The sequence below is a fragment of the Cherax quadricarinatus genome, chromosome 55 (genome assembly GCF_038502225.1).
Source record: "Cherax quadricarinatus isolate ZL_2023a chromosome 55, ASM3850222v1, whole genome shotgun sequence".
In the NCBI taxonomy this organism is placed as follows: Eukaryota; Metazoa; Arthropoda; class Malacostraca; order Decapoda; family Parastacidae; genus Cherax; species Cherax quadricarinatus.
In genome coordinates this window covers 21415342-21441681 of record NC_091346.1, presented here as the reverse complement: position 1 = coordinate 21441681, position 26340 = coordinate 21415342, and the positions used below count along the sequence as shown (strand labels likewise).

Below are 26340 nucleotides of genomic sequence, written 5' to 3'. Positions count from 1 at the left end.
GAGGCAAAAACTTCACCTTAATGAATTTCATGTCCCCATAAAGTCGCTCTGCCACGTCTGTAGGATGACCAGGGACATTGTCTAACACCAGGAGGCACTTAAGTTCTAATTTCTTTTCAGTTAGGTAATCTTTCACATTGGGGGCAAATGCATGGTGTAACCAGTCATAGAAAAAGTCCCTAGTGACCCATGCCCTCCACAGCACACACAAATTCTCCTTGAGGACATTCTTTTGCCTGAACGGTCTGGGAGTTTCAGAGTGATACACTAATAAAGGCTTCACTTTGCAATCACCAGTAGCATTGGAACACATCAACAAAGTAAGCCTGTCTTTCATACGCTTATGTCCTGGGAGTGCCTTTTCCTCCTCAGTAATGTAGGTCCTGCTTGGCATTTTCTTCCAAAACAGGCCTGTTTCATCACAATTAAACACTTGTTCAGGTTTCAGTCCTTCACTGTCTATGTACTCCTTGAATTCCTGCACATATTTTTCAGCTGCTTTGTGGTCCGAACTGGCAGCCTCACCATGCCTTATCACACTATGTATGCCACTACGCTTCTTAAATCTCTCAAACCAACCTTTGCTGGCCTTAAATTCACTCACATCATCACTAGTTGCAGGCATTTTTTTAATTAAATCCTCATGCAACTTCCTAGCCTTTTCGCTTATGATCGCTTGAGAAACGCTATCTCCTGCTAGCTGTTTTTCATTTATCCACACCAATAAGAGTCTCTCAACATCTTCCATCACTTGCGATCTCTGTTTCGAAAACACAGTTAAACCTTTGGCAAGAACAGCTTCCTTGATTGCCTTTCTGTTGCCCACAATAGTAGCGATGGTTGATTTGGGCTTCTTGTACAACCTGGCCAGGTCGGCGACACGCACTCCACTTTCATACTTATCAATGATCTCTTTCTTCATCTCTATTGTAATTCTCACCCTTATTGCTGTAGGGTTGGCACTAGAAGCTTTCTTGGGGCCCATGGTCACTTATTTGGCTGATAAAATCACCAAAAACACTAATAATACGAAATGTTCCGATTGTGAGGCTGGCTAAGGGCGCACATTGGACGCGTCTCGGACGAAGAGCGGTGAGCGGGTTTTTGAGCGTTATGCGAGGCAAAATTTTTGCGATAAAAGCAAGCGGTATGCGGATTGTACGTTATGTGATGGCGACGGTATGCGGGGGTCCACTGTACTGGTGATCTCATTTTTGTCAGCATATTTACCCCCTTTGCAACAACAGCATCCTTGATTTCCTTTTTCTTGGCTATGATGGAAGATATGGTTGTACGGGATTTGTTATGCATCCTGGCCAGTTCGCCCACACGTACGCCACTATCATATTGTTCAATGATGTTTTTCTTAAATTCAATCGTATTCCTCACTTCTTTACCAAAGGCTTGGCACTAGGAGCTTTCTTTGGAGCCATGGTAACTTATTTAGCACTTAAATAACTTGCAAGCACTACAATATATGGAATATTATGAAATATTTCGCTGGAACACGTGAGGGGACCGTCGCTCACTGGTAAACAATGGCACACTGGCTGGGAAGGAAAGGCTGAGGCGGCTCGAGGCGGCTCAGAGCGTGAGTATGCGTCCGGGACGAAGGACTATTAGCGAGTTACCAGACCATTTCCGAGCCAATATTTTGACAAAAAGAAAACAGAACTATTTCCGAAATGGACGACTTTCAGGCCGGACGATTATTGAGGGACAACTGTACATACATTATATACAGTATTGGTCTCTCAGGCCCCAAATGTTAGTAGGAAAAGAAAAAAATTAGAGAAGAAAAGAAAAAACTACAAAAAACGTCAAATAAAGTAATGTGCGTATGTGGAAATCGTCGATGTTGCCGCCGCCACGTCATTTTGGGTCAACTTCTCGGCACTGTATCTTGGTAAGTACTGATCAGAAATTTTTTTTTTTTTGTCTTATTACCTTCACAAAAATATACTCTAATTCTGTAAGAAAAAATAATTTTTTTTTTTTTTTTTCAAAATTTCTCAGACACTGGAGCACCACTTCAGATTTTGGCCTTGGACCCTGAAGGGGCTAAGTGTACAGTGGACCCTCAGTTAACACCTTTAATCCGTTCCAGAGAGATAGCCTTTAACCGAATTAATTTTCCCCATAAGAAATAATGGAAATCCAATTGATCCGTTCCAGACACCCAAAAGTATTAAACAAAATAATTTTTTTACATGAAATATACATTTCCCTACACAGAAAACAATGACACATGAAGAATAAAATAATAATAACAACACACTTACCTTTACTGTGGACTTGTTGATGAGTGATGAGACAGGAGGAGGGCAGAGGATGAAGGTGTTCAATTGTTTGGAAGGGGAATCCCCTTCCATAAAGACTTCAGGTAACAAGTCCTTTTCTGGCTTGTGTCGTGGGAGTGCCTTTTCCTCCTGAGTAATGTAGGTCCTGTTTGGCATTTTCTTCCTAAACAGACCTGTTTCATCACAACTGAACACTTGTTGGGGGTTTTAATTTTTCAGCCTCTATGTACCCCTTAAAGTCCTGCACATATTTTTCAGCCACTTTTTCGTCAGAACTAGCAGCCTCACCATGCCTTATCATACCATACCACCATCACAACCACTACCACCCTCTAACACCACCACTACCACCCTCTACCACCATCGCTATCACCCTCTACCACCATCGCTATCACCCTGTACCACCACCCTGTACCACCATCACTACCACCCTGTACCACCATCACTACCACCCTGTACCACCATCACTACCACCCTCTACCAACATCACTACCACCCTGTACCACCACCACCACCACTACCACCCTCTATCACCATCACAACTGCTACCACCCTCTACCACCATCACTACCACAACCACTTTCGTATTTTTCTACAAACTTTTTCTTAAATTATATGTGTTTCTTATCCTCACTGGCATTGTAAACAATGGCACACTGGCTGGTACACGGAGTGAGTGGCCGGGCCCACTCAGGGTGCCGTGCCGACACGTTCGGGACGAAAGCTCCTAACCAAGTTTTTAGGTGTTATCCGAGCCAATTTTTTATGCCAAACTGAGGCGTTATCCGATTTTGGTGTTATCCAATGCAGGCGTTAACTGAGGGTTCACTGTATTCTAACCTAACCACTCTGTAATCAGGCACAGTACAGGTCCGAATGGTACTGGATTTGTGATGATGGACCTGTATTAACATAATATACAACATTCAATGCACCTCAAAGTGATTATTATTGCATTATTATTATTAATATGGCATCTTCAAGACTAATAAGACACTCTTAGTGATTTTAATGTGTACCTGCACTCCAGCAGTGTGCAAGTTTATTTAGGTATAGGTACACATAAGTATAATTCTTCCCACCGAGGCGGGATGGCCCAAAAAGAAAAACAAATGTTTCTCTTTTTACATTTAGTAACATATACAGGAGAATGGGTTACTAGCCCCTTGCTCCTGGCATTTTAGTCGCCTCTTACAACACGCATGGCTTACGGAGGAAGAATTCCGTTCCACTTCCCCATGGAGATAAGAGGAAATAAACAAGAACAAGAACTAGAAAGAAAATAGCAGAAAACCCAGAGGGGTGTGTGTATATATATATATGTGTGGTGTAAATATTATGCAGAAAATTCGGAGTGTGGAAATTAGGAGAAGGTGTGGAGTTAATAAAAGTATTAGTCAGAGGGCAGAAGAGGGGTTGTTGAGGTGGTTTGGTCATTTAGAGAGAATGGATCAAAGTAGAATGACATGGAAAGCATATAAATCTATAGGGGAAGGAAGGCGGGGTAGGGGTCGTCCTCGAAAGGGTTGGAGAGAGGGGGTAAAGGAGGTTTTGTGGGTAAGGGGCTTGGACTTCCAGCAAGCGTGCGTGAGCGTGTTAGATAGGAGTGAATGGAGACGAATGGTACTTGGGACCTGACGATCTGTTGGAGTGTGAGCAGGGTAATATTTAGTGAAGGGATTCAGGGAAACCGGTTATTTTCATATAGTCGGACTTGAGTCCTGGAAATGGGAAGTACAATGCCTGCACTTTAAAGGAGGGGTTTGGGATATTGGCAGTTTGGAGGGATATGTTGTGTATCTTTATATGTGTATGCTTCTAGACTGTTGTATTCTGAGCACCTCTGCAAAAACAGTGATAATGTGCGTGTGTGGTGAAAGTGTTGAATGATGATGAAAGTATTTTCTTTTTGGGGATTTTCTTTCTTTTTTGGGTCACCCTGCCTCGGTGGGAGACGGCCGACTTGTTGAAAAAAAAAAAAAAAAAAAAAAAAACATGTATGTGTAGTGTGACCTAAGTGTAAGTAGAAGTAGCAAGACGTACCTGAAATCTTGCATGTTTACGAGACAGAGAAAAGGACACCAGCAATCCTACCATCATGTAAAACAATTACAGGCTTTCGTTTTACACTCACTTGGCAGGACAGTAGTACCTCCCTGGATGGTTGCTGTCTACCAACCTACTACCTAGGATAAGTATGTATAATTATCAGAGTACTATATATAAAATATGAAATAACTTTAAAACACTTGAAATTTTGGAGAGTTTCCAGACATAACAGAGAGATGTGCTCACAGAGAATGTAAACAAACTGGGTAGTGCATGGTGACCTTATTAGAAAGTCAGGTAAGGGAGCCACATAGTGAGTTTTGGTCCTAAGTTGAAATGTCCGTATTAGCCGAATGCTGTAAAGAGGGGCCCTACTGTAAATGCTACCATCAATGAAAACTGAAAAAAAGAAATCTTGAGAAATTATAATCTTTAAAACAGAACAGCATAAGCATAAGTCTGCAACTTCAAATTGTTAAACACATAACCTAATATTAGTTGCCATCTGTGACCCTTGCTAAAACATCGTGTGAAGTACTGTAGCCTGAAAGTGCATAGAAATTCATTTATGGAAACAATGACAAGTAGACAAATACACATATCTGCATTACTTCTCAAGTTCTTTGGTATCTTGCTATGTCATATTTTATTGCTTAGTTATGAATAAGTTATTTAACAGGCCGGAGTGGCCAATTTATATAAAATTCTTTATTCTACATTTAACAAAATTTTACAACCAAATATCAAATAATAATAATAATAATAAAAGTGTATATGCAAGTGAACATGAAAAAATAAATCTGCAGCCAAAAGAGAATATACAGCAGTGCATAAATTTTCCATTTAACCCTTTCAGGGTCGAGTGGCCCTCTCCTAAACTTGTTCTCAGGGTCGAAAATTTTTCGGAAAAAAAAAAAATTATTTTTTTCTTATGAAAAGATAGAGAATCTTTTCCTGATCATAATGACTCAAAAAGTATGAAATTTGATGGAAAACTTACGGAATTATGCTCTCGCAAAGTTAGCAGTCTCGACGATGATTACGCATCGGCGATTTCGCCCACTTTGAGCCCTATTTTTGGCCAATTCCAGTGTACTAGTCGACAAAAATCATAACTATTTTGCTAGAACTCCATTTTTTCTATCGAATGAGAACAAGAAACCACCCATTTACCGATTTAAACAATCCAATAAAGTGGTCAGAAATTAGCAATTTTGCCAATTTCACACAAAATTCAAAAGATGCCAATTTCCAAATAGGGTCCAGAATAAACAAGACAGACATTCCTGGCACTAAATTAACACTTCCTCTGTTCATTAGTCACGTCCCCAGGCCCCTCTTACATTTCTTGTGCTTTCCACTTTGAATTTTTATTCTCACAAAAAACAGAAGATTTCCTGTTATGCAGACTACTACGTTAGTGTAGAAATGGTATAAATAATATCAGCGCACTTGTGAAACAATATTAGACTCACCAGTTGATGTGTATTGGACGCGTGGCATGATTTGTTTACTTTTGAACTTTGGCAAAAAATCGAACATTTCTGCTACTTTGAGCTCAATTTCAAGGTACTTTTCATTGTGAACCCAATCAAAATCATCTCAATTTCTGTAATATGTCTTCCATTCTATAAAATAAGACCAAGAAAACTAGAAAACAACCATAAATACCATATGAAAATACGGTGCAAAGTTGCTGTATTAAACCAAAAACATGGTAAAAGTTTTTTTCTCATTATGCACTGTGTGCTGCAGGATTTTTTTTTTATACAGTGCACACTGACCACATAGATCCATTCTTTCATGTGAAGGCCTACCAGCTTTCTCTCGCTAGATTTGAAGGCGCTAGAATTTACGCATACATCAATAACCCTGGTGCATAAGCCATACTAGTACGTTGGCAACCCCCAATCCTGAGGTGTCTCCTGGTGTCACAAAATTTAAAAAAAAAAAAAAAAAAAAAAAAAAAAAAATGATTTTTCTTATGAAATGATAGAATATTTTCCCGATTGTAATGACACCAAAAAAAGGAAATTTGATTGAAAACTGATGGAATTACACTCTCGCGAAGTTAGCGACCTCGGCGATATTTACAAATCGGCGATTTTGCCCACTTTGATCCCTGTTTTCGGCTAATTCCATTGTTCCAGTCAATCAAACTCATAGCTATTTCTTTAGAACTCCATTTTTTTTTCTATCGACTGAGTACAAGAAACTCCCCATTTACTGATTTCAACTAGCCAATAACGTGGTCAGAAATTTGCAATTTGGCCAATTTCACGAAAATAAAAAAATATGACAATTTCAAAATAAGGTCCAGAATGAACAATGCAGACATTCCTGGCTCTAAAATAACATTTTCTTTGTTCATCAGTCATGTCTCCAGGCCTCTCTGATATTACTCTTGCTTTCTATTTTGAATTTTTATTCAAACAAAAAATAGAAGATTTACTGTTATGCAGACTACTGCAATATTGTAATAATTGTACAAATAATGTCAACCCATTCATGACTGCATATTAGAATGGCTAGTTGGACATTTATTGGACAATGACATCATTTGTTTACTTTTGAACATCGGCAAAAATCAAACATTTCCCCTACTTTGAGCTCCATTTCAAGGTTCTTTTTATAGTAAAACCAATCAAAATCACCCCTATTTCTATAATATGTTTTCCATTCTATCAAATGAGACCAAGAAAACGAGAATACAACCATAAATACTATATGAAAATAGACCACAAATTTGGCATTTTAATTAATAAAAAATGGTTAGAGTTTTTTTTTCTCATTATGCACTACGTGCTCCAGGATTTTTATTATATGGTGCACACTGACCACACAGACCCATTCTCTCACATGTGGGCCTACCAGCTTTCTCCTGCTTGATTTGAAGCCACTAGAATTTATGAGTATATGTACGTTAAACACGGTACTTCGTAAGACATATATATACGGCCGAAACAGTCAAAGGGTTAAATATCAAAAGACAAAATTTGGAATACGAAGTTCTTATCTGAAATACTGTAATACAGCCTCTCCTCACGTAACAACAGAGTTCCGTTCCTAAGACCACACTGTTAAATGAATTTGTCGCTAAATGAGGAGCACACTATAATGGTAGTGGGTCTGTGTCAACCATCTCTGATATTGTTTTAATGTCACCTTTGCACCATTTATAACATTTCTGGTATATTTTTAAATGTTAATACAGTAGTGTACTGTATAATGACATAAACAGAATAGAGGAAATCAGCTCTAATATACATTATTTAGGTATAAATACTGGTCAGACTGCCTGTCGTAAGTCCAAGGCATGAATAAACGAGTATGTAGCTAAGTGAAGAGAGGCTGTACTATAATTCTTGCTATGGCCAAGTCTTACCTAGTTCATCTCTTGTAAGCCATCTCTGAGGCATGAACAATCGCCTCTGTCTCCGGCTAGTGCGTGGAACAAACGGCGCTGTTTGGCAGTTACCTAGAGGTAATGATACACGAGAACTAAGCCAATGACCTTCTGGACAGAACATCCGTCTGGTGTCACGAAGGTGTATCTGGCGCACCACTCCAACACACACCTACAAGAGAATTAGTGTAAAATAACAATGTACAATAATAGGACTATACTTAAAAATCATCTCTTCTCCCAAAATTAACCATACCAACACTATGCTAAATCATTCAACCAGTACGAAATGACTCAAAAAAAATCACCAAAAATTTATTATCACTTAATCAATTTAAAACATTATTACATGCTTAAAATTGTACTGTTGTATCAATGTAAACTGTACTAATTGTAACACTGTTATTTGTTTCGTGCTACCTCACTACTTTAAATCTTATTATAAATTTTTTAGCTAGCTAACTTTAGTAATTGTCATGCCCTTACTGTTAACCTTTCTTTAATATTACATTGTGGTCGTTTCCTTTAATAGATAAATTGGAAATGAACATCATTGTATTTATTTATTTGGACATGATACATAGTTGTACAAAGAAATATAGTGACTGGGTGTACATGCCAAAAGCTCCTTGTATGCAGAGCATTATGGGCAGGCTTAAAATTAACTTAAGATTAACTAAGCAATGATATATTCAGTGGTAAAAATTACAATAAACAAATTACAACATGAAGTACATATGAATATTTCAAATAAGAAGCATTAAAGTTATACAAATTTGTAGCATAACAATGTATAATATAATTGAATCAGATCGAGTAAAATCAATGATTTGTAGTGCAGAAACAGGTCATATGGTCATTAGATGCATTACTGTGCACTCAAGAGAATGGAATACATATTCTATTAGGTAATGCAGTTAACCCTTTGAGGGTCGGTCACGTACAAGTACATCATTGCAGCCAGGGTCGGTCAAGTACTTGTACGCCTAAATTCCAGTGCCTTCAAATCTGGTGGAAGAAAGCTGGCAGGCCTACATATGAAAGAATGGGTCTGTGTGGTCAGTGTGTGCAATATAAAAAAAATCCTGAAGCACGCTGTGCATAATGAGAAAAAAATAACTTTGATTGCGTTTTTGTTTTAAAACAGCGACTTTCTAGTGAATTTTCGTACGGTATTTATGGTTGAATTCTCGTTTCTTTGGTCTCATTTGATAAAATGGAAGATATATTACAGAAACTGAGATGATTTTGATTGGTTTCACAATGACAAGTACCCTGAAAGTGAGCTTAAAGTAGCGAAAATTATCGATTTTTGCCAATATTCCAGAGTAAACAAATCAAGCCACGCGTCCAATACACGTCAACTGGTGAGTCTACTATTCTCTCATAAGTGCGCTGATATCATTTATACCATTTTTACAGTGATGCAGTAGTATACATAACAGAAAACTTTCTATTTTCTGTGAGAATCAAAATTCAAAATGGAAAGCAAAAGTAATGTAAGAGGGGCCTAGAGACATGACTAATGAACACACAAAATGTTATTTTAGTGCCATGAACGTCTGTCTTTTTTATTCTGAACCCTATTTTGAAACTGGCATCTTTTGAAATTGTTGTGAAATTGCCCAAATTGCCAATTTCTGACCACTTTATTGGGTAGTTGAAATCTGTAAATGGGTGGATTCTTGTACTCAATTGATAGAACAAATGGAGTTCTAGGGAAATAGCTATGATTTTTGTCAACTGCAACATTGGAATTGGCCGAAAACAGGGCCCAAAGTGGGCGAAATCGCCAACTTTCAGACTGCTAATTTTGTAAGAGCATAATTCCATAAGTTTTTCATCAAATTTCATACTTTTGGTGTCATTGTGATCAGAAGAAGATTCTCTATCATTTCATAAGAAAAAATAATGTATTTCCTTTTTTTTATAGAAAATTTTTCGACCCTGAGAACGAGTTTGGGAGAGGGCCTCTGGACCCTCAAAGGGTTAAAAAAAAAAACAGTTTGATAGAGTCACAGGTTATACATTTATGAGATTCAGTTATTTAGTATTTATTTAGTTGTGGATGAGTAAGTGGTTTTTAAGAAGAGTCTTGAACTAATAAACAGACAGTATTTCTTTTATATTCACAGGTAATGAATTCCAGATTTTTGGGCCTTTAATGTGAATTGACTTTTTACATAGTGTGAGATGGACATAGGGAACATCAAAGAGTGATCTGTGCTTTGTGTTATGGTCATGTGTTCTGTTGAGGTTGGTAAGGAGAAGTTTGAGGGGAGGGTTTATATCCGAGTTTAGTGTTCTATGTATGTAGTAGGCACAATAATAAGTATGGATGTTTTGTATGGTGAGTAAGTTTAGAGTTTTGAATATTGGTGAGAGTGCTGCCTGTAGTGGAAATTTGTTATCATTCTGACTGCAGCCTTTCGTTGGGTAATTAATGGTCTGAGATGATTTATTGTTGTTGAGCCCCATGCACAAATTCCATAGGTGAGATAGGGGTAAATGAGTGAGTGATATAGGGCCAGGAGGGTGTATTATTATTATTTATGTAACGTGGCCAAGATAAATTAAAGGGATAGTAACGTACCTACCAGTCTGTGTACCGGTGTACAGTTAAGGTGTGGTATTCGATGGTTATATCCTCCCTCCCCCCTTTTGTTCAAATGCTCTACTGAGTGTTGGTGAGTCACGATATGTGACCCACCTGACCTGTATGCTTAAGGTTGAGGGACGAGCAGTGAGAAACTAGCAGCCAACGAGAACTCTCCTGCTCCTCTCTGGTAAACTGGCGATAGTCGATTATCCAGCCTGGACTTATTCTGTTGTTAGAATATTCTGACTGCTCCCAAATTGGAAATTAGATGTTATACTCTAAAATATTCTCTGTATATATGTTATGTCCATGGTCTTATCCTAACCTTTTGTTTTAAAAGGCATATATATATATATATATTTTTTTTTTTTTAACAAGTCGGCCGTCTCCCACCGAGGCAGGGTGACCCAAAAAAGAAAGAAAATCCCCAAAAAGAAAATACTTTCATCATCATTCAACACTTTCACCACACTCGCACATTATCACTGTTTTTGCAGAGGTGCTCAGAATACAACAGTTTAGAAGCATACACATATAAAGATACACAACATATCCCTCCAAACTGCCAATATCCCAAACCCCTTCTTTAAAGTGCAGGCATTGTACTTCCCATTTCCAGGACTCAAGTCCGACTATATGAAAATAACCGGTTTCCCTGAATCCCTTCACCAAATATTACCCTGCTCACACTCCAACAAATCGTCAGGTCCCAAGTACCATTCGTCTCCATTCACTCCTATCTAACACGCTCACACACGCTTGCTGGAAGTCCAAGCCCCTTGCCCACAAAACCTCCTTTACCCCCTCTCTCCAACCCTTTCGAGGACGACCCCTACCCCGCCTTCCTTCCCCTATAGATTTATATGCTTTCCATGTCATTCTACTTTGATCCATTCTCTCTAAATGACCAAACCACCTCAACAACCCCTCTTCTGCCCTCTGACTAATACTTTTATTAACTCCACACCTTTTCCTAATTTCCACACTCCGAATTTTCTGCATAATATTTACACCACACATTGCCCTTAAACAGGACTTATGTTGTATTATACATATATATATACTTCATTAAAACAAGATTTCCCGAGGATTATTATTGATACCCCAACCTCTCTGACCATAATTGTTATGCCCTAACCAGAAGGAAACTTTCTGGCTTGAAATAAATCTTGGAGTGTAACAAGTGGGGGCCTGTCCGAGATCATACTACTGAATGTGATTTAAAATGAATACAGAAATGGCAGAGAAGTTTGAAGACATAACAAGGGAGAGATTACAGAGTTTGAAGCTTCAGTCCTGTTGGCAATTAGCACGAAGCTTGGGCATAAAATACGACAGACATTTTACTGCTCAGACAGATATATGATACAGGATGTCCTCTTTCCAGATGAGCAGGATCCAGAGAATGAGAACAGAGAAAGAGATATTCCTGGTCTTTTGAATTCTTTACTACAGACACCCGAGGCAGGAACTACGACGCTGCTAACAACCCCTACAGGAGACGATGGACAATATCAAGTTCCCAATTCTCGGGAAGACGCTGCTGCTACAACAACTCCAATTCCCTCCCCGAGGACTAAATGGGGAACAGAAGACCATCAGGCTACGGAAACAGTTCCAGGTAAACCTTTTACTGGTGTTCTAGAAATGGGAGAAGAGAAAGTCCTATTGGATCATGAACAGGTTCCACTTCGACAAATCTCTTTATTACAGTGGAACCTCAAATTTCGAACGTATCACTTATCGAACTCTTTGAAAATCGAATGCTTTTTTCGAACCAACTTTGTCCCTATTATTGAACTCACTCCTGTTTTTGAACTGCCGGGTACCGAACCTGTCCAGCAGCCCACTCTGTCTGCGTCCCCGCGCAGTCACCGTTAGCCAGTCTGGTTTTGTTGATGATTGAGTGAACACTATAATGCACTCTCATTCAAACATTTTATGATTATTTCATTGTGTTTAGCACTTGTGGGACTGTGAAATAAGCCACCGTGGGCCCAAAGAAACTTGCTAGTGGTACCCCTGTGGTAAAGAAAGTGAGAAACACCATAGATGTGAAGAAGGAAATAATACAGAAGTATGAGAGTGGTGTGAGACTTGTTGAGCTTGCCAGGATGTATGGGAAAAATAAGTCGACCATTGGTTCTATCCTGGCAAAGAAAGAACAACTCAAGTAAGCTGATGTTGCAAAAAGTGTTAATATGCTAACCAAAAAAAGATCACACACAATCGATCAGGTTGAGAAGTTGTTACTGGTGTGGATCAAGGATAAAGAGATCGCAGGTGGTAGTGTTTCAGAGACCATTATTTGCGAAAAGGCAAGGAAGTTGCATGCAGATCTGGTACAGAAAACTCCTGGAACCAGCGCTGATAGTGAATTTAAGGCCAGCAGTGGCTGGTTTGACAGATTTAAGAAGCGTAGTGGCATACACAATGTTGTAAGGCATGGTGAGGCAGCCAGTTCAGACAAATGGGCAGCTGAGAAGTTTGTACAGCAGTTTAAAGTTTACATAGACACTGAAAAATTAAAACCCCAACAAGTGTTCATTTGTGAAGAAAGAGGCCTGTTTTGGAAGAAAATGCCAAAGAGGACCTACATTACTCAGGAGGAAAAGGCACTCCCAGGACACAAGCCTATGAAAGACAGGCTAACTCTTTTATTCTGTGCTAACACTAGTGGTGATTTTAAAAGTGAAGTCTTTACTTGTGTATCATTCAGAAAATCCCAGAGTGTTTAAGAAAAACAATGCCATAAAGAACAAGTTATGTGTTTTGTGGAAAAGCAAATAATAAGGCAGGGGTCACAAGGCAAATTTTCAAAGAGTGGGTCCATGAAGTGTTTGGCCCAGTGTGAGAAAATACCTCCTAGACAATAATTTGCAACTCAAGTGCCTCCTGTTAATGGACAATGCTCCTGCTCATCTTCCAAACTTATTAGACCTCTTGTCTAGGGACTTCAGTTTTATAACAGTGAAGTTCTTGCCTCCTAACACCACTCCTCTCCTCCAGCCCATGGACCAGCAGGTCATTTCTAACTTCAAAAAGCTCTACACAAAAGCAGTGTTTGAAAAGTGCTTTGAAGTGACCACAGACACTAAGTTGACCCTAAGAGAGTTCTGGAGGAATCACTTCAATATCTACTGCTCCATAAGCCTTATAGGTAAGGCTTGGGAGGGAGTGACTTCCAGGACTTTGAACTCTGCTTGGAGATGATTGTGGCCAGATTGTGTCCAAAGGAGGGATTTTGAAAGGTTTGAGGCTGACCCTGACCCTGTCCCTGACCCAGCTGACTCTCTGCCTGTTGTGGACTCTATTGTGGCATTGGGGAACACCCTGGGACTGGAGGTGAGTGGCGAGGATGTGGAAGAGTTGGTGGAGGACCACAGGGAAGAGCTAACCACTGAAGAGCTGGAAGAGCTTCATCTGGAACAGTATCAGACCACAGCTGAGGAACTTGGCTCAGAGGAGGAGGAAGAGGGAGTGGATAAGTTGCCTTCTTCAAAGATTAAGGAGATTTGTGCCAAGTGGAATGATGTCATAATGTTTGTGCAGAAGTACCACCCTGAGGAAGCTGAAACAAGCCATCTTTGCAACAAGTTCAGTGACAAAACCATGTCCCATTTTAGGGAAATCTTAAAGAGGTGCCAGAAACAAGGCATCAGAAACAGAGGACTGTGGACAGTTATTTTGTGAGACAGGGGTCCAGTGACTCTCAAGCTGGTCTTATTGGCATTAAAAGACAGAGAAGGGAAGTAACCCCAGAGAGGGCTTTGATACCTGAAGTCCTCATGGAGGGGGATTCTCCTTCCAAACACTAACCCCGACTCCCTCTCTCCTGCTCCCTATCTTCCAGATGCCATCACCAATCTTCAATAAAGGTAAGTAAAAATGTTATTTTATATGTTTATTTACATTTATTAATATATAATTGAACACTATATTTGTTGTGTGTATGTAAAACTGTAATTAATCTTTATAAAATGTATTTTTTTGTGGATATTTTTGGGTTTCTGGAACAGATTAATTGTATTTCTATTATTTCTTATGGGAAATACTGCTTCGCTTTTCAGACTTTTCGAATTTAGAACTAGCTCCTGGAACGGATTAAGTTCAATATTTGAGGCTCCACTGTAACCTTTTTAAGTATTTCCCGGAGAGGGCTCATACATATCTTTTGACATTTCCTACTACTAATTTGTTAGATACTGCTGCCCATGCAGATCATGCTATAACCATGGAAATGGCTAAGACCCCAGAAAAGAAATCTGCCTCCCTAAGTTATAGTTTAAAGATGTCTACTAGGAAAGCTCCAGCTGTCGAACCACTGAAGCAGGTGCTTTCTGGGAAAAACAAGTGATAAACAGCTCTCTTTCCAGGCATTACCCTAAAGAACAATTACCACTGTGCCTTTTTTGTAATAAGTTAGGTCATAGGCAGTTCCAGTGTTGGCATAAACAGCAGGAAGATAAAACCCAACCAAGAGGGAGATATCCTACTCAGGTAATAAATTACTCTTGGAAATCTATGACTCTGTATGATGAATCTTTTACCTTTATAGGCCTCGTCTAGCAGTCCATCTTATAGGTGACTTTACCACAATAGTACTTCAGAAGAAATGGTCCGAGCAGCTATGGAACCCTACTTTTCCAAAGGGAAGTCTGGACTCAGTAAAGAAAGTTTAGTAAACATTATGACCTTTCGAGATACAGGCAGCTATCTCTCTCTGTTAAGATCAAACCTGGAAAAGTTACCTAGTAGTAGTGAACCCCGGCTGGACGTAATATTAGAGGCATATGGAGGCACTATAATAAACGTCCCCATTATAAGGATTTATGTACAACTGCCTGGATATAAAGGCTGGATTAACGTGGGACTTTCGGACAAACCTTTCCCTATTGCCGCCATCGATCTATTAATCGGGAATGAAATTGATCAATTAGAGATACCCAAAGAACCTCTAGTTTTAGACAATCCCAGCAATATAAATTATGCATTAGCAGCTTCTGAGGCAGGACTGGATTTATTCCCTCTTAATGTGACCACCAGAGCCATGGCTAAAGACTCTAAACATGTGGATAGCCCACAGCCATTAGAAGAATCCAATGAATTAGGTTTAAACTTCCTGTTTAGCGAAGCAATTCAGACCAGAACCACAGGTGACACTAAGAATGTTTTACCAGTCCCTGCAGACCTAGCTAGAAAATGTAATAAAGAGGAATTTCTTCAAGCTCTAAAGGACGACATAAGTCTAACAAATAAGAATACAGAAGGAGGTTTCCTGTTAGATGAGGATGGTTTTCTTTGGAGACAAAATAATGATAATGACGCTATTTTAAAGGCAAACTTGTTAGTGGTCCCCTCGTCCTTGCATAATATGGTATTTGAACTAGCACATGATATCTGCTGGGAGGTCATTCAGGATCCCGTAAGACCAAAAAGAAGATTCAGAAATATTTTTATTGGCCTCAGATGAGGACCTATGTTACTGACAAACTATGGAACTGCCATGTTTGTCGAATAATAGGCAAAATAAAGAGGAATTTCTTCAAGCTCTAAAGGACGACGTAAGTCTACCAAATAAGAATACAGAAGAAGGTTTCCTGTTAGATGAGGACGGTTTTCTTTGGAGAAGAAATAATGCTAATGACTCTATTTCAAAGGGAAACTTACTAGTGGTCCCCTCGTCCTTGTGTAATATGGAATTTGAACTACCTCTAACTGCAGCTACAACTAAATAATGATCTGATATCTCTGTTGCCCCTCTATAAACACACTGCAGAATCTTCTTCTTTCAACAAACCGGCCATATCCCACCAAGGCAGGGTGGCCCAAAAAGAAGAACATAAGTTTCTCTTTTTAAATTTAGTAATATATACAGGAGAAGGGGTTACTAGCCTTGTGCTCCCGGCATTTTAGTTGCCTCTTATGACACACATGGCTTACAGGGGAAGACTTCAGTTCCACTTCGCCAGGGAGAATATTGTAGATTTTTTTTTTCTTTTTAAACAAGTCGGCCATCTCTCACTGAGGCAGGGTGACCCAAAAAGAAAATGCTTTCATCATCATTCAACACTTTCACCTCACTCACACAAAATCACTGTTTTTGCAGAGGTGCTCAGAATGCAACAGTTTAGAAGTATATACGTATAAAGATACACAACATATCCCTCCAAACTGCCAATATCCCAAACCCCTCCTTTAAAGTGCAGGCATTGTACTTCCCATTTCCAGGACTTAAGTCCGGCTATATAAAATAACCAGTTTCCCTGAATCCCTTCACTAAATATTACCCTGCTCACACTCCAACAGCTCGTCAGGTCACAAATACCATTCATCTCCATTCATTCCTAACACGCTCATGCACGTGTGGTACATAATTAACATTATCCCAATATTTAAACCAAACCTAGGTAGTAGGTTGGTAGACAGCAACCGCCCAGGGAGGTACTACCGTCCTGCCAAGTGAGTGTAATTGTTTTACATGATGGTAGGATTGCTGGTGCCCTTTTTTTCTGTTTCATAAACATGCAAGATTTCAGGTACGTCTTGCTACTTCTACTTGCACTATGGTCACACTGCACATACATGTACAAGCATATATATACATACCCCTCTGGGTTTTCTTCTTTTTTCTTTCTAGTTCTTGTTCTTGTCTATTTCCTCTTATCTCTATGGGGAAGTGGAACAGAGTCCTTCCTCCGTAAGCCATGTGTGTTGTAAGAAGCAACTAAAATACCGGGAGAAAGGGGCTAGTAACCCCTTCTCCTGTATATAATTACTAAATTTAAAAGGCGAAACTTTCGTTTTTCCTTTTGGGCCACCCCACCTCAACGGGATATGGCTGGTGCATTGAAAGAAGAAGAATTTTAAACCAAAGACTTTATTGAATAACTAAAAAAATATACCCTGATGTCTCTCAGCCACCTATGTCAGTAAGCCATTTCTCATTAATGCCGAGTTGTTTAATTCCATGTCTGAGTTGTATAGCCGACTACGTACATTTTTTTTTTTTTCAACAAGTTGGCTGTCTCCCACCGAGGCAGGGTGACAAAAGAAAATACTTTCATCATCATTCAACACTTTCACCACACTCACACATTATCACTGTTTTTGCAGAGGCGCTCAGAATACAACAGTTTAGAAGCATAAACGTATAAAGATACACAACATATCCCTCCAAACTGCCAATATCCCAAACCCCTCCTTTAAAGTGCAAGCATTGTACTTCCCATTTCCAGGACTCAAGTCCGACTATATGAAAATAACCGGTTTCCCTGAATCCCTTCACTAAATATTACCCTACTCACACTCCAACAGATCGTCAAGTCCCAAGTATCATTCGTCTCCATTCACTCCTATCTAACACGCTCATGCACACTTGCTGGAAGTCCAAGCCCCTCGCCCACAAAACCTCCTTTACCCCCTCTTTCCAACCCTTTCGAGGACGACCCCTACCCCTCCTTCCTTCCCCTATAGATTTAAATGCTTTCCATGTCATTCTACTTTGATCCATTCTCTCTAAATGACCAAACCACCTCAACAACCCCTCTTCTGCCCTCTGACTAATACTTTTATTAACTCCACACCTTCTCCTAATTTCCACACTCCGAATTTTCTGCATAAAATTCTCATGTAATAAAGCACTACTTTAATACATGCCTTCAACTTTGGCCTCTCTCTAAACTACACTTATAAAGACCCAGCTAATTCTATAAATTTTGGCTTGGATAGGTTTGTTTTTACCTTAGCACTTCCAGAACTGAATAGAGCTTACCATACCGCTACCAGAAAAACTTACCTTTCCAAGCTGATCATCATGTACACCTCATGACTATACTTTCATAATCCATTTATAACTTTCTTGTCTTCAAACACACTGTCAAATGTTAATTTTCTACATGTATTAAGACTTTGTCCATAAGCCAAAATCAAGAAGTACAATGTCAAAAATATAAATAGTTTGGCATAGATAACTTGGGACTCTGGAAACCAAAAGAAGTTCATCTGACAGTTTGCCCAATGTTGGGATATTCTGATTTTGAGGAGGATTTTCCAGTTATAGTCTTCAATTTATTTAAAAATTGGAAATTTTGGAATAATTTGAGTTCCCTGAAATTTTCATAATCCTGAATGTGGGGAAAATTTGAGTTGTGCTGTAACACTGTATAAGAAAAACCCCATCAAATAAAGTGGAATGGATAAAAAACATCTGATTACCATGATTATGAGAGAAAAATATAGGTTCCTTGACCTTTGTCAGAACTAACTAGACAGACAGTTTGCTAATTCCTACCTTGAAACAATGAGCCCACATAGTCTTGTATGAAGTGTCAGTGATAGCTGACATTCTCATGTCTGGATGTGCCAGCTCAACTAGACCAACACAAACATCTCGAAGACTTGCTGACATCTTCACAAGCTCCTCCACGGTAAATGGTAACTGGTTTTGAGAGACTTTCGAGTTTCGACGCCCTCCTGTCTCATCTAGAAATAACACAAAACTAATATTAATTAATGGCTGAGAGTGAAAAAGAAAGTACATGAACTCATTTCCTTCGTCTAGTAGTAGCATACATTATTTTTTTTTACAAAAATAATAATGAAATTATTTAAAAACAATGAAGGATGACTCATCCTAGTTGATAATTTTTTTTTTTAAACAAGTCGGCCGTCTCCCACCGAGGCAGGGTGACCCAAAAAGAAAGAAAATCCCCAAAAAGAAAATAATTTCATCATTCAACTCATTCACCTCACTCACACAATCACTGTTTTTGTAGAGGTGCTCAGCACACAACAGCTTAGAAGCATATACGTATAAAGATACACAACATATCCCTCCAAACCGTCAATATCCCGAACCCCTCCTTTAGAGTGCAGTCATTGTACTTCCCATTTCAAGGACTCAAGTCTGGCTATATAAAAATAACCAGTTTCCCTGAATCACTTCACTAAATATTACCCTACTCACACTCCAACAGATCGTCAGGTCCCAAATACCATTCGTCTCCATTCACTCCTATCGAACACGCTCATGCACGCCTGCTGGAAGTCCAAGCCCCTCGTTCACAAAACCTCCCTTACCCCTTCCTTCCAAAATTTCGAGGATGACCCCTACCCCGCCTTCCTTCCCCTATAGATTTAAATGCTCTCCATGTCATTCTACTTTGATCCATTCTCTCTAAATGACCAAACCACCTCAACAACCCCTCTTCAGCCCTCTGACTAATACTTTTACTAACTCCACACCTTCTTCTAATTTCCAAACTCCAAATTTTCTGCATAATATTTACACTACACATTTCCCTTAGACAGGACATCTCCACTGCCTCCAACTGCCTCCTCGCTGCTGCATTCACAACCCAAGCTTCACACCCATATAAGAGTGTTGGTACTACTATACTTTCATACATTCCCTTCTTTGCCTCCATAAATAATGTTTTATGTCTTATACCTCAATGCACCACTCATCTTTTTTCCCTCATCAATTCTATGATTAACCTCATCCTTCATAAATCCATCCGCCAACACGTCAACTCCCAAGTATCTGAAAACATTCACTTCTTCCATACTCCTCCTCCCCAATTTGACATCCAATTTCTCTTTATCTAAATCATTTAATACCCTCATCAGCTTACTCTTTTCTATGTTCACTTTCAACTTTCTACCTTTACACACACTCACAAACTCGTCCACTAGCCTTTGCAATTTTTCTTTAGAATCTCCCATAAGCACAGTATCATCAGCAAAAAGCAACTGTGTCAATTCCCATTTTGTATTTGATTCCCCATAATTTAATCCCACCCATCTCCTGAACACCCTAGCATTTACTTCTTTTACAACCCCATCTATAAATATATTAAACAACCATGGTGACATTACACATCCCTGTCTAAGACCTACTTTTACCGGGAAGTAGTCTCCCTCTCTTCTATACACCCCAACCTGAGCCTCACTATCCTCATAAAAACTCTTTACAGCATTTAGTAACTTACCACCTATTCCATATACTTGCAACATCTGCCACATTGCTCCCCTATCCACTCTATCATTTTTTTTTTTTCAACAAGTCGGCCGTCTCCCACCGAGGCAGGGTGACCCAAAAAAGAAAGAAAATCCCCAAAAAGAAAATACTTTCATCATCATTCAACACTTTCACCACACTCACAAATTATCACTGTTTTTGCAGAGGTGCTCAGAATACAACAGTTTAGAAGCATATACGTATAAAGATACACAACATATCCCTCCAAACTGCCAATATCCAAAACCCCTCCTTTAAAGTGCAGGCACTGTACTTCCCATTTCCAGGACTCAAGTCCGACTACATGAAAATAACCGGTTTCCCTGAATCCCTTCACTAAATATTACCCTGCTCACACTCCAACAGATCGTCAGGTCCCAAGTACCATTCGTCTCCTTTCACTATCTAACACGCTCACGCACACTTGCTGGAAGTCCAAGCCCCTCGCCCACAAAACCTCCTTTACCCCCCTCTCTCCAACCCTTTCGAGGACGACCCCTACCCCTCCTTCCTTCCCCTATAGATTTATATGCTTTCCATGTCATTCTACTTTGATCCATTCTCTCTAAATGACCAAACCACCTCAACAACCCCTCTTCTGCCCTCAGACTAATGCTTTTATTAACTCCACACCTTTTCCTAATTTCCACACTCCGAATTTTCTGCATAATATTTACACCACACATTGCCCTCAGACAGGACATCTCCACTGCCTCCAACCGTCTCCTCGCTGTTGCATTTACCACCCAAGCTTCACATCCATATAAGAGTGTTGGTACTACTATACTTTCATACATTCCCTTCTTTCCCTCCAGTGATAATGTTTTTGGACTCCACATATACCTCAACGCACCACTCACCTTTTTTCCCTCATCAATTCTATGATTAACCTCATCCTTCATAAATCCATCCGCCGACACGTCAACTCCCAAGTATCTGAAAACATTTACTTCTTCCATATTCCTCCTCCCCAATTTGATATCCAATTTCTCTTTATCTAAATCATTTGACACCCTTATCACCTTACTCTTTTCTATGTTCACTTTCATCTTTCTACCTTTACACACATTCCCAAACTCATCCACTAACCTTTGCAATTTTTCTTTAGAATCTCCCATAAGCACAGTATCATCAGCAAAATGTAACTGTGTCAATTCCCATTTTGAATTTGATTCCCCATAATTTAATCCCACCCCTCTCCCGAACACCCTAGCATTTACTTCTTTTACAACCCCATCTATAAATATATTAAACAACCATGGTGACATTACACATCCCTGTCTAAGACCTACTTTTACCGGGAAGTATTCTCCCTCTCTTCTACACACCCTAACCTGAGCCTCACTATCCTCATAAAAACTCTTTACAGCATTTAGTAACTTACCACCTATTCCATATACTTGCAACATCTGCCACATTGCTCCTCTATCCACTCTATCATATGCCTTTTCTAAATCCATAAATGCAATAAAAACTTCCCTACCTTTATCTAATACTGTTCACATATATGCTTCAATGTAAACACTTGATCTACACATCCCCTACCTACTCTGTAACCTCCTTGCTCATCCGCAATCCTACATTCTGCCTTACCTCTAATTCTTTAAATTATAACCCTACCGTACACTTTTCCTGGTATACTCAGTAAACTTATTCCTCTATAATTTTTACAATCTCTTTTGTCCCCTTTCCCTTTATATAAAGGGACTATGCATGCTCTCTGCCAATCCCTAGGTACCTTCCCCTCTTTCATACATTTATTAAACAAAAGTACCAACCACTCCAACACTATATCCCCCCTGCTTTTAACATTTCTGTCATGATCCCATCAGTTCCAGCTGCTTTACCCCCTTTAATTCTACGTAATGCCTCACGTACCTCCCCCACACTTACATTCTGCTCTTCTTCACTCCTAAAAGATGGTATACCTCCCTGGCCAGTGTATGAAATTACCGTCTCCCTTTCTTCCTCAACATTTAAAAGTTCCTCAAAATATTCTCATCATCTACCCAATACCTCCCTCTCCCCATCTACTAACTCCCCTACTCTGTTTTTAACTGACAAATCCATTTGTTCCCTAGGCTTTCTTAACTTGTTTAATTCACTCTAAAATTTGTTCTTATTTTCATTAAAATTTCTTGTCAGTGCCTCTCCCACTCTTTCATCTGGTCTCCTTTTGTACTCTCACCACTCTCTTCACCTTTCTTTTACTCTCCATATACTCTACTCTTCTTATAACACTTTTGCTTTGTAAAAACCTCTCATAAGTTAAATTTTTCTCTTTTATCACAACCTTTGCTTCATCATTCCACCAATCACTCCTCTTTCCTCCTGCACCCACCCTCCTATAACCACAAACTTCTGCCCCACATTCTAATACTGCATTTTTAAAACTATTCCAACCCTCTTCAACCCCCCACCACTGCTCATACTTGTACCAGTCCACCTTTCTGCCAATAGTTGCTTGTATCTCACCCGAACTTCCTCCTCCCTTAGTTTATACACTCTCACCTCCCTCTTACTTCTTGTTGCCATTTTCCTCTTGTCCCATCTACCTCTTACTCTAAATAATGATCCGATATGTCAGTTGCCCCTCTATAAACATGTACATCCTTGAGCCTACCCATCAACCTTTTATCCACCAATACATAATCTAACAAACTACTTTCATTACGTTACATTACAAGGTATGATATAGTTGATAATTATTTACACATAATCTATATTGGCAAATACAGTAGATGGTTATATTACATGGAGTTATTTGCCACGACTCATGAAATCGTAATGACACGATTGCAAACACCCCATACCACAGATGGGGTTAGAACCCACGATTAAGGTCATAAAACTCCAGACCAACACATTCACCACTGGGCCAGCTAGCCACAATAAAATTCATCCAACTAGGTATATTTATACACCATAGGAAGGTTAGCACAGGCACTACTGTGACCAATCATGTCATTACAATTTCTTGAGTCATGTTAGTGGCTTTGAGGGGACTTGAGCTAAAGTTTGTCATGGCCACACCATCTGGAGATTCGTCTGTAAAAACTTGCATTTGTGGTCACAGTGGTGCCTATGCTAATCTTCATATGGTGTATAAATATACATAGTTGAATGAATTTTATTGTGGCTAGCTGGTCCAGTGGCTAATGGGTCAGTCAGGAGCTTTATGACTCTCTGATCGTGGGTTCTAACCCCGCCCGTTGTATGGTTTGTTTGCAGTCATGTCATTACATTTCATGAAATCATGTTGATGGCTTTGAGGGAACTTGAGCTAGAGTTCGTCACGGCCACGCTAGCTGGAGATTCGTCTGTAAAAACTTCCATTTGTGGTCACAGTGGTGCCTATGCTAACCTTCCTATGTTGGATGAATCTTATTGTAGCCAGCTGGCCCAGTGACTAACACATCGGTCTGGAGTTTTACAAATCACTCATTGCGAGTTCAATCCCTGCCCATACTGTGGTTTGTTTGCAATGATGTCATTACTATTTCCTGAGTCAGTGTAGTCATTTAATTTTGTCCAATCTAAATGAGGTGCCAATAAATCAGTATTGTACCTGTATTATTATTGTTATTATTATTATTAGTTTTTTTAACACACTGGCATCTCCTACCAAGGCAGGATGACCCACAAAGAAACACTTTCACCATCATTCACTCTATCACTGCCTTGCCAGAGGTAGGCAGATATTACAATCCAGATGCCCCTCCAAACTGCAAATATCCCCACCCTTCCTTCAGACTGCAGGTGCTGTACTTCCCACCCCCAGAACTCAAATCCAGCTAACTGGTTTCCCTGAATCCCTTCAGAAAATGTTACCTAGCTCACACTCCAACAGCTCATCAAGTCCCAGAAACCATTTGCTTCCACTCGTGTGTTACATACAGAACAGTGTAAACTGATTTCTTTCTATTTATGAATACTTTTAACAAATGCACCTTGATCCCCTAATAACTCAGAGTCATGAAGAGTTGAGAGAACTGCTGTAAGTGTAGCACAAAACGTAGCCAGGAGGGGTACCAGGGTATCTCGTTCATATGGAGCCAGGGGAGAACCACGTGCTAACACCTGTAATAATGGTGCTCCTCGCACACCTGAAACAATGAAACCATAAAATATAAGATTTATTTAGGCAACATATTAAGAGCTAAAACTTTATGGAAAATAAATCACATTAAAATCAAGTATCTGTACATGGAAGATTGGTAGACAGCAACTGCCCAGGGAGGTACTACCATACTGCTGAGTGTAAAATGGAAGCCTGTACAGTGGAACCTCTACTTGCGAGCGCACCCACGTGCGAGTTTTTCCAAATACGAGCAGTTGATGGGTCGATTTTTTGCTTCCATACGTGACCAAAATTTCCATAAGCGAGCAGACCTCAAGATAGGTTTCTTGAGGCTGGTGAGGGGCTCTTGGTCTTGATTTAGGGAATTGTATCTCATTTGTTTGTTGGATTGTCTTATTGAAACTTGGGCAATGTATGGTGGAAAGATGCTTCTTAACGTACACCAAAAATGAAAGAAATCGGAGCATAAATAATGGAATTCACTTCTCAGCTCTTAGCCACCCCTTAGCGGTATTTTCGTATGGTTTTCATGGTTGTATTCTCATTTTTTTTGGTCTCATTTGATGGAATGGAAGATATATTACAGAAATAGATATGATTTTGATTGCTTTCACAACGAAAAGTACCTTGAAATTGAGCTCAATGAGGGAGAAATGCTCGTTTGCTTGACTATGTTCAAGAGTAAACAAATATGCAGTTGTGAATGGGTTGATATTATTTATACAATTATTGCAATAAGGCATAACAGTAAATCTTACATTTTTTGTGTGAATAAAAATTACAAATTATTTACAGTGGAACCTCAAAAATCAAACTTATCACATATCGAATGTTTCGAAAATAGGACCATTTTTTTGGACAAACTGTGTCCCTATTATCGAACGCACCCCTACTTTCAGACCGCCGGGTACGGGACCTGTCTGCCGCCCGCTCTGTCCACGTCCCCACGCAGGCGCCATGAGCAGTCTAGCTTTGTTTATGCTTGAGTGAACACTAACCTGCGATCTCATTCACGCATTTTACAATTATTTCGTTGTGTTTAGTGCTTGTGGGACTGTGAAATAAGCTGCCATGGGCCCAAAGAAACTTGCTAGTTGTACCCCTGTGGTAAAGAAAGTGAGAAACACCATAGATGTGAAGAAGGAAATAATACAGAAGTATGAGAGTGGTGTGAGACTTGTTGAGCTTGCCAGGATGTATGGGAAAAACAAGTTGACCATCGGTTCTATCCTGTCAAAGAAAGAACAAATCAAGGAAGCTGATGTTGCGAAAGGTGTTAATATAGAGTGGATGAGGTGCCTTCTTCAAAGATTAAGGAGATTTGTGCCAAGTGGAATGATGTCCAAATGTTTGTACAGAAGTACCACCCTGAGCAAGCTGAAACAAGCCATCTTTGCAACAAGTTCAGTGCAGAACCATGTCCCATTTTAGGGAAATGTTAAAGAGGCACCAGAAACAGAGGACTGTGGACAGTTATTTTGTGAGACAGGGGTCCAGTGACTCTCAAGCTGGTCCTAGTGGCATTAAAAGACAGAGAAGGGAAGTAACCCCAGAGAGGGCTTTACCTGAAGTCCTCATGGAGGGGGATTCTCCTTCCAAACACTAACCCCAACTCCCTCTCTCCTCCTCCCTATCTTCCAGATGCCATCACCAATCTTCAATAAAGGTAAGTAAAAATGTTATTTTATATGTATTACTATACATAATTAAAAACTATAGTAATTGTTGTATGTAAAACTGTAATTAACCTCTATAAAATGTATTTTTTTGTGTAAATATTTTTGGGTTTCTGGACCGGATTAATTGTATTTCCATTATTTCTTATGGGAAATATTGCTTCGAATTTCAGACTTTTCGAATTTAGAACTAGCTCCTCGAACGGAT

The 26340-nt window shown here is 39.5% G+C and overlaps 1 protein-coding gene across 1 annotated transcript in view; it reads right to left on the bottom strand.

Moving 5' to 3' along the window:
- The window catches only part of LOC138854351 (ubiquitin-protein ligase E3C-like), a 260277-nt gene that overhangs the window by 56375 nt on the left and 177562 nt on the right, over positions 1-26340 (bottom strand). The window contains exons 9-11 of the mRNA XM_070096970.1: positions 24326-24481; positions 18648-18838; positions 7735-7927 (exon numbers count right to left, since the gene is read on the bottom strand). Of these exons, the coding sequence (XP_069953071.1) occupies positions 7735-7927; positions 18648-18838; positions 24326-24481 (540 nt within the window). The remainder of the gene's footprint in view (positions 1-7734; positions 7928-18647; positions 18839-24325; positions 24482-26340) is intronic.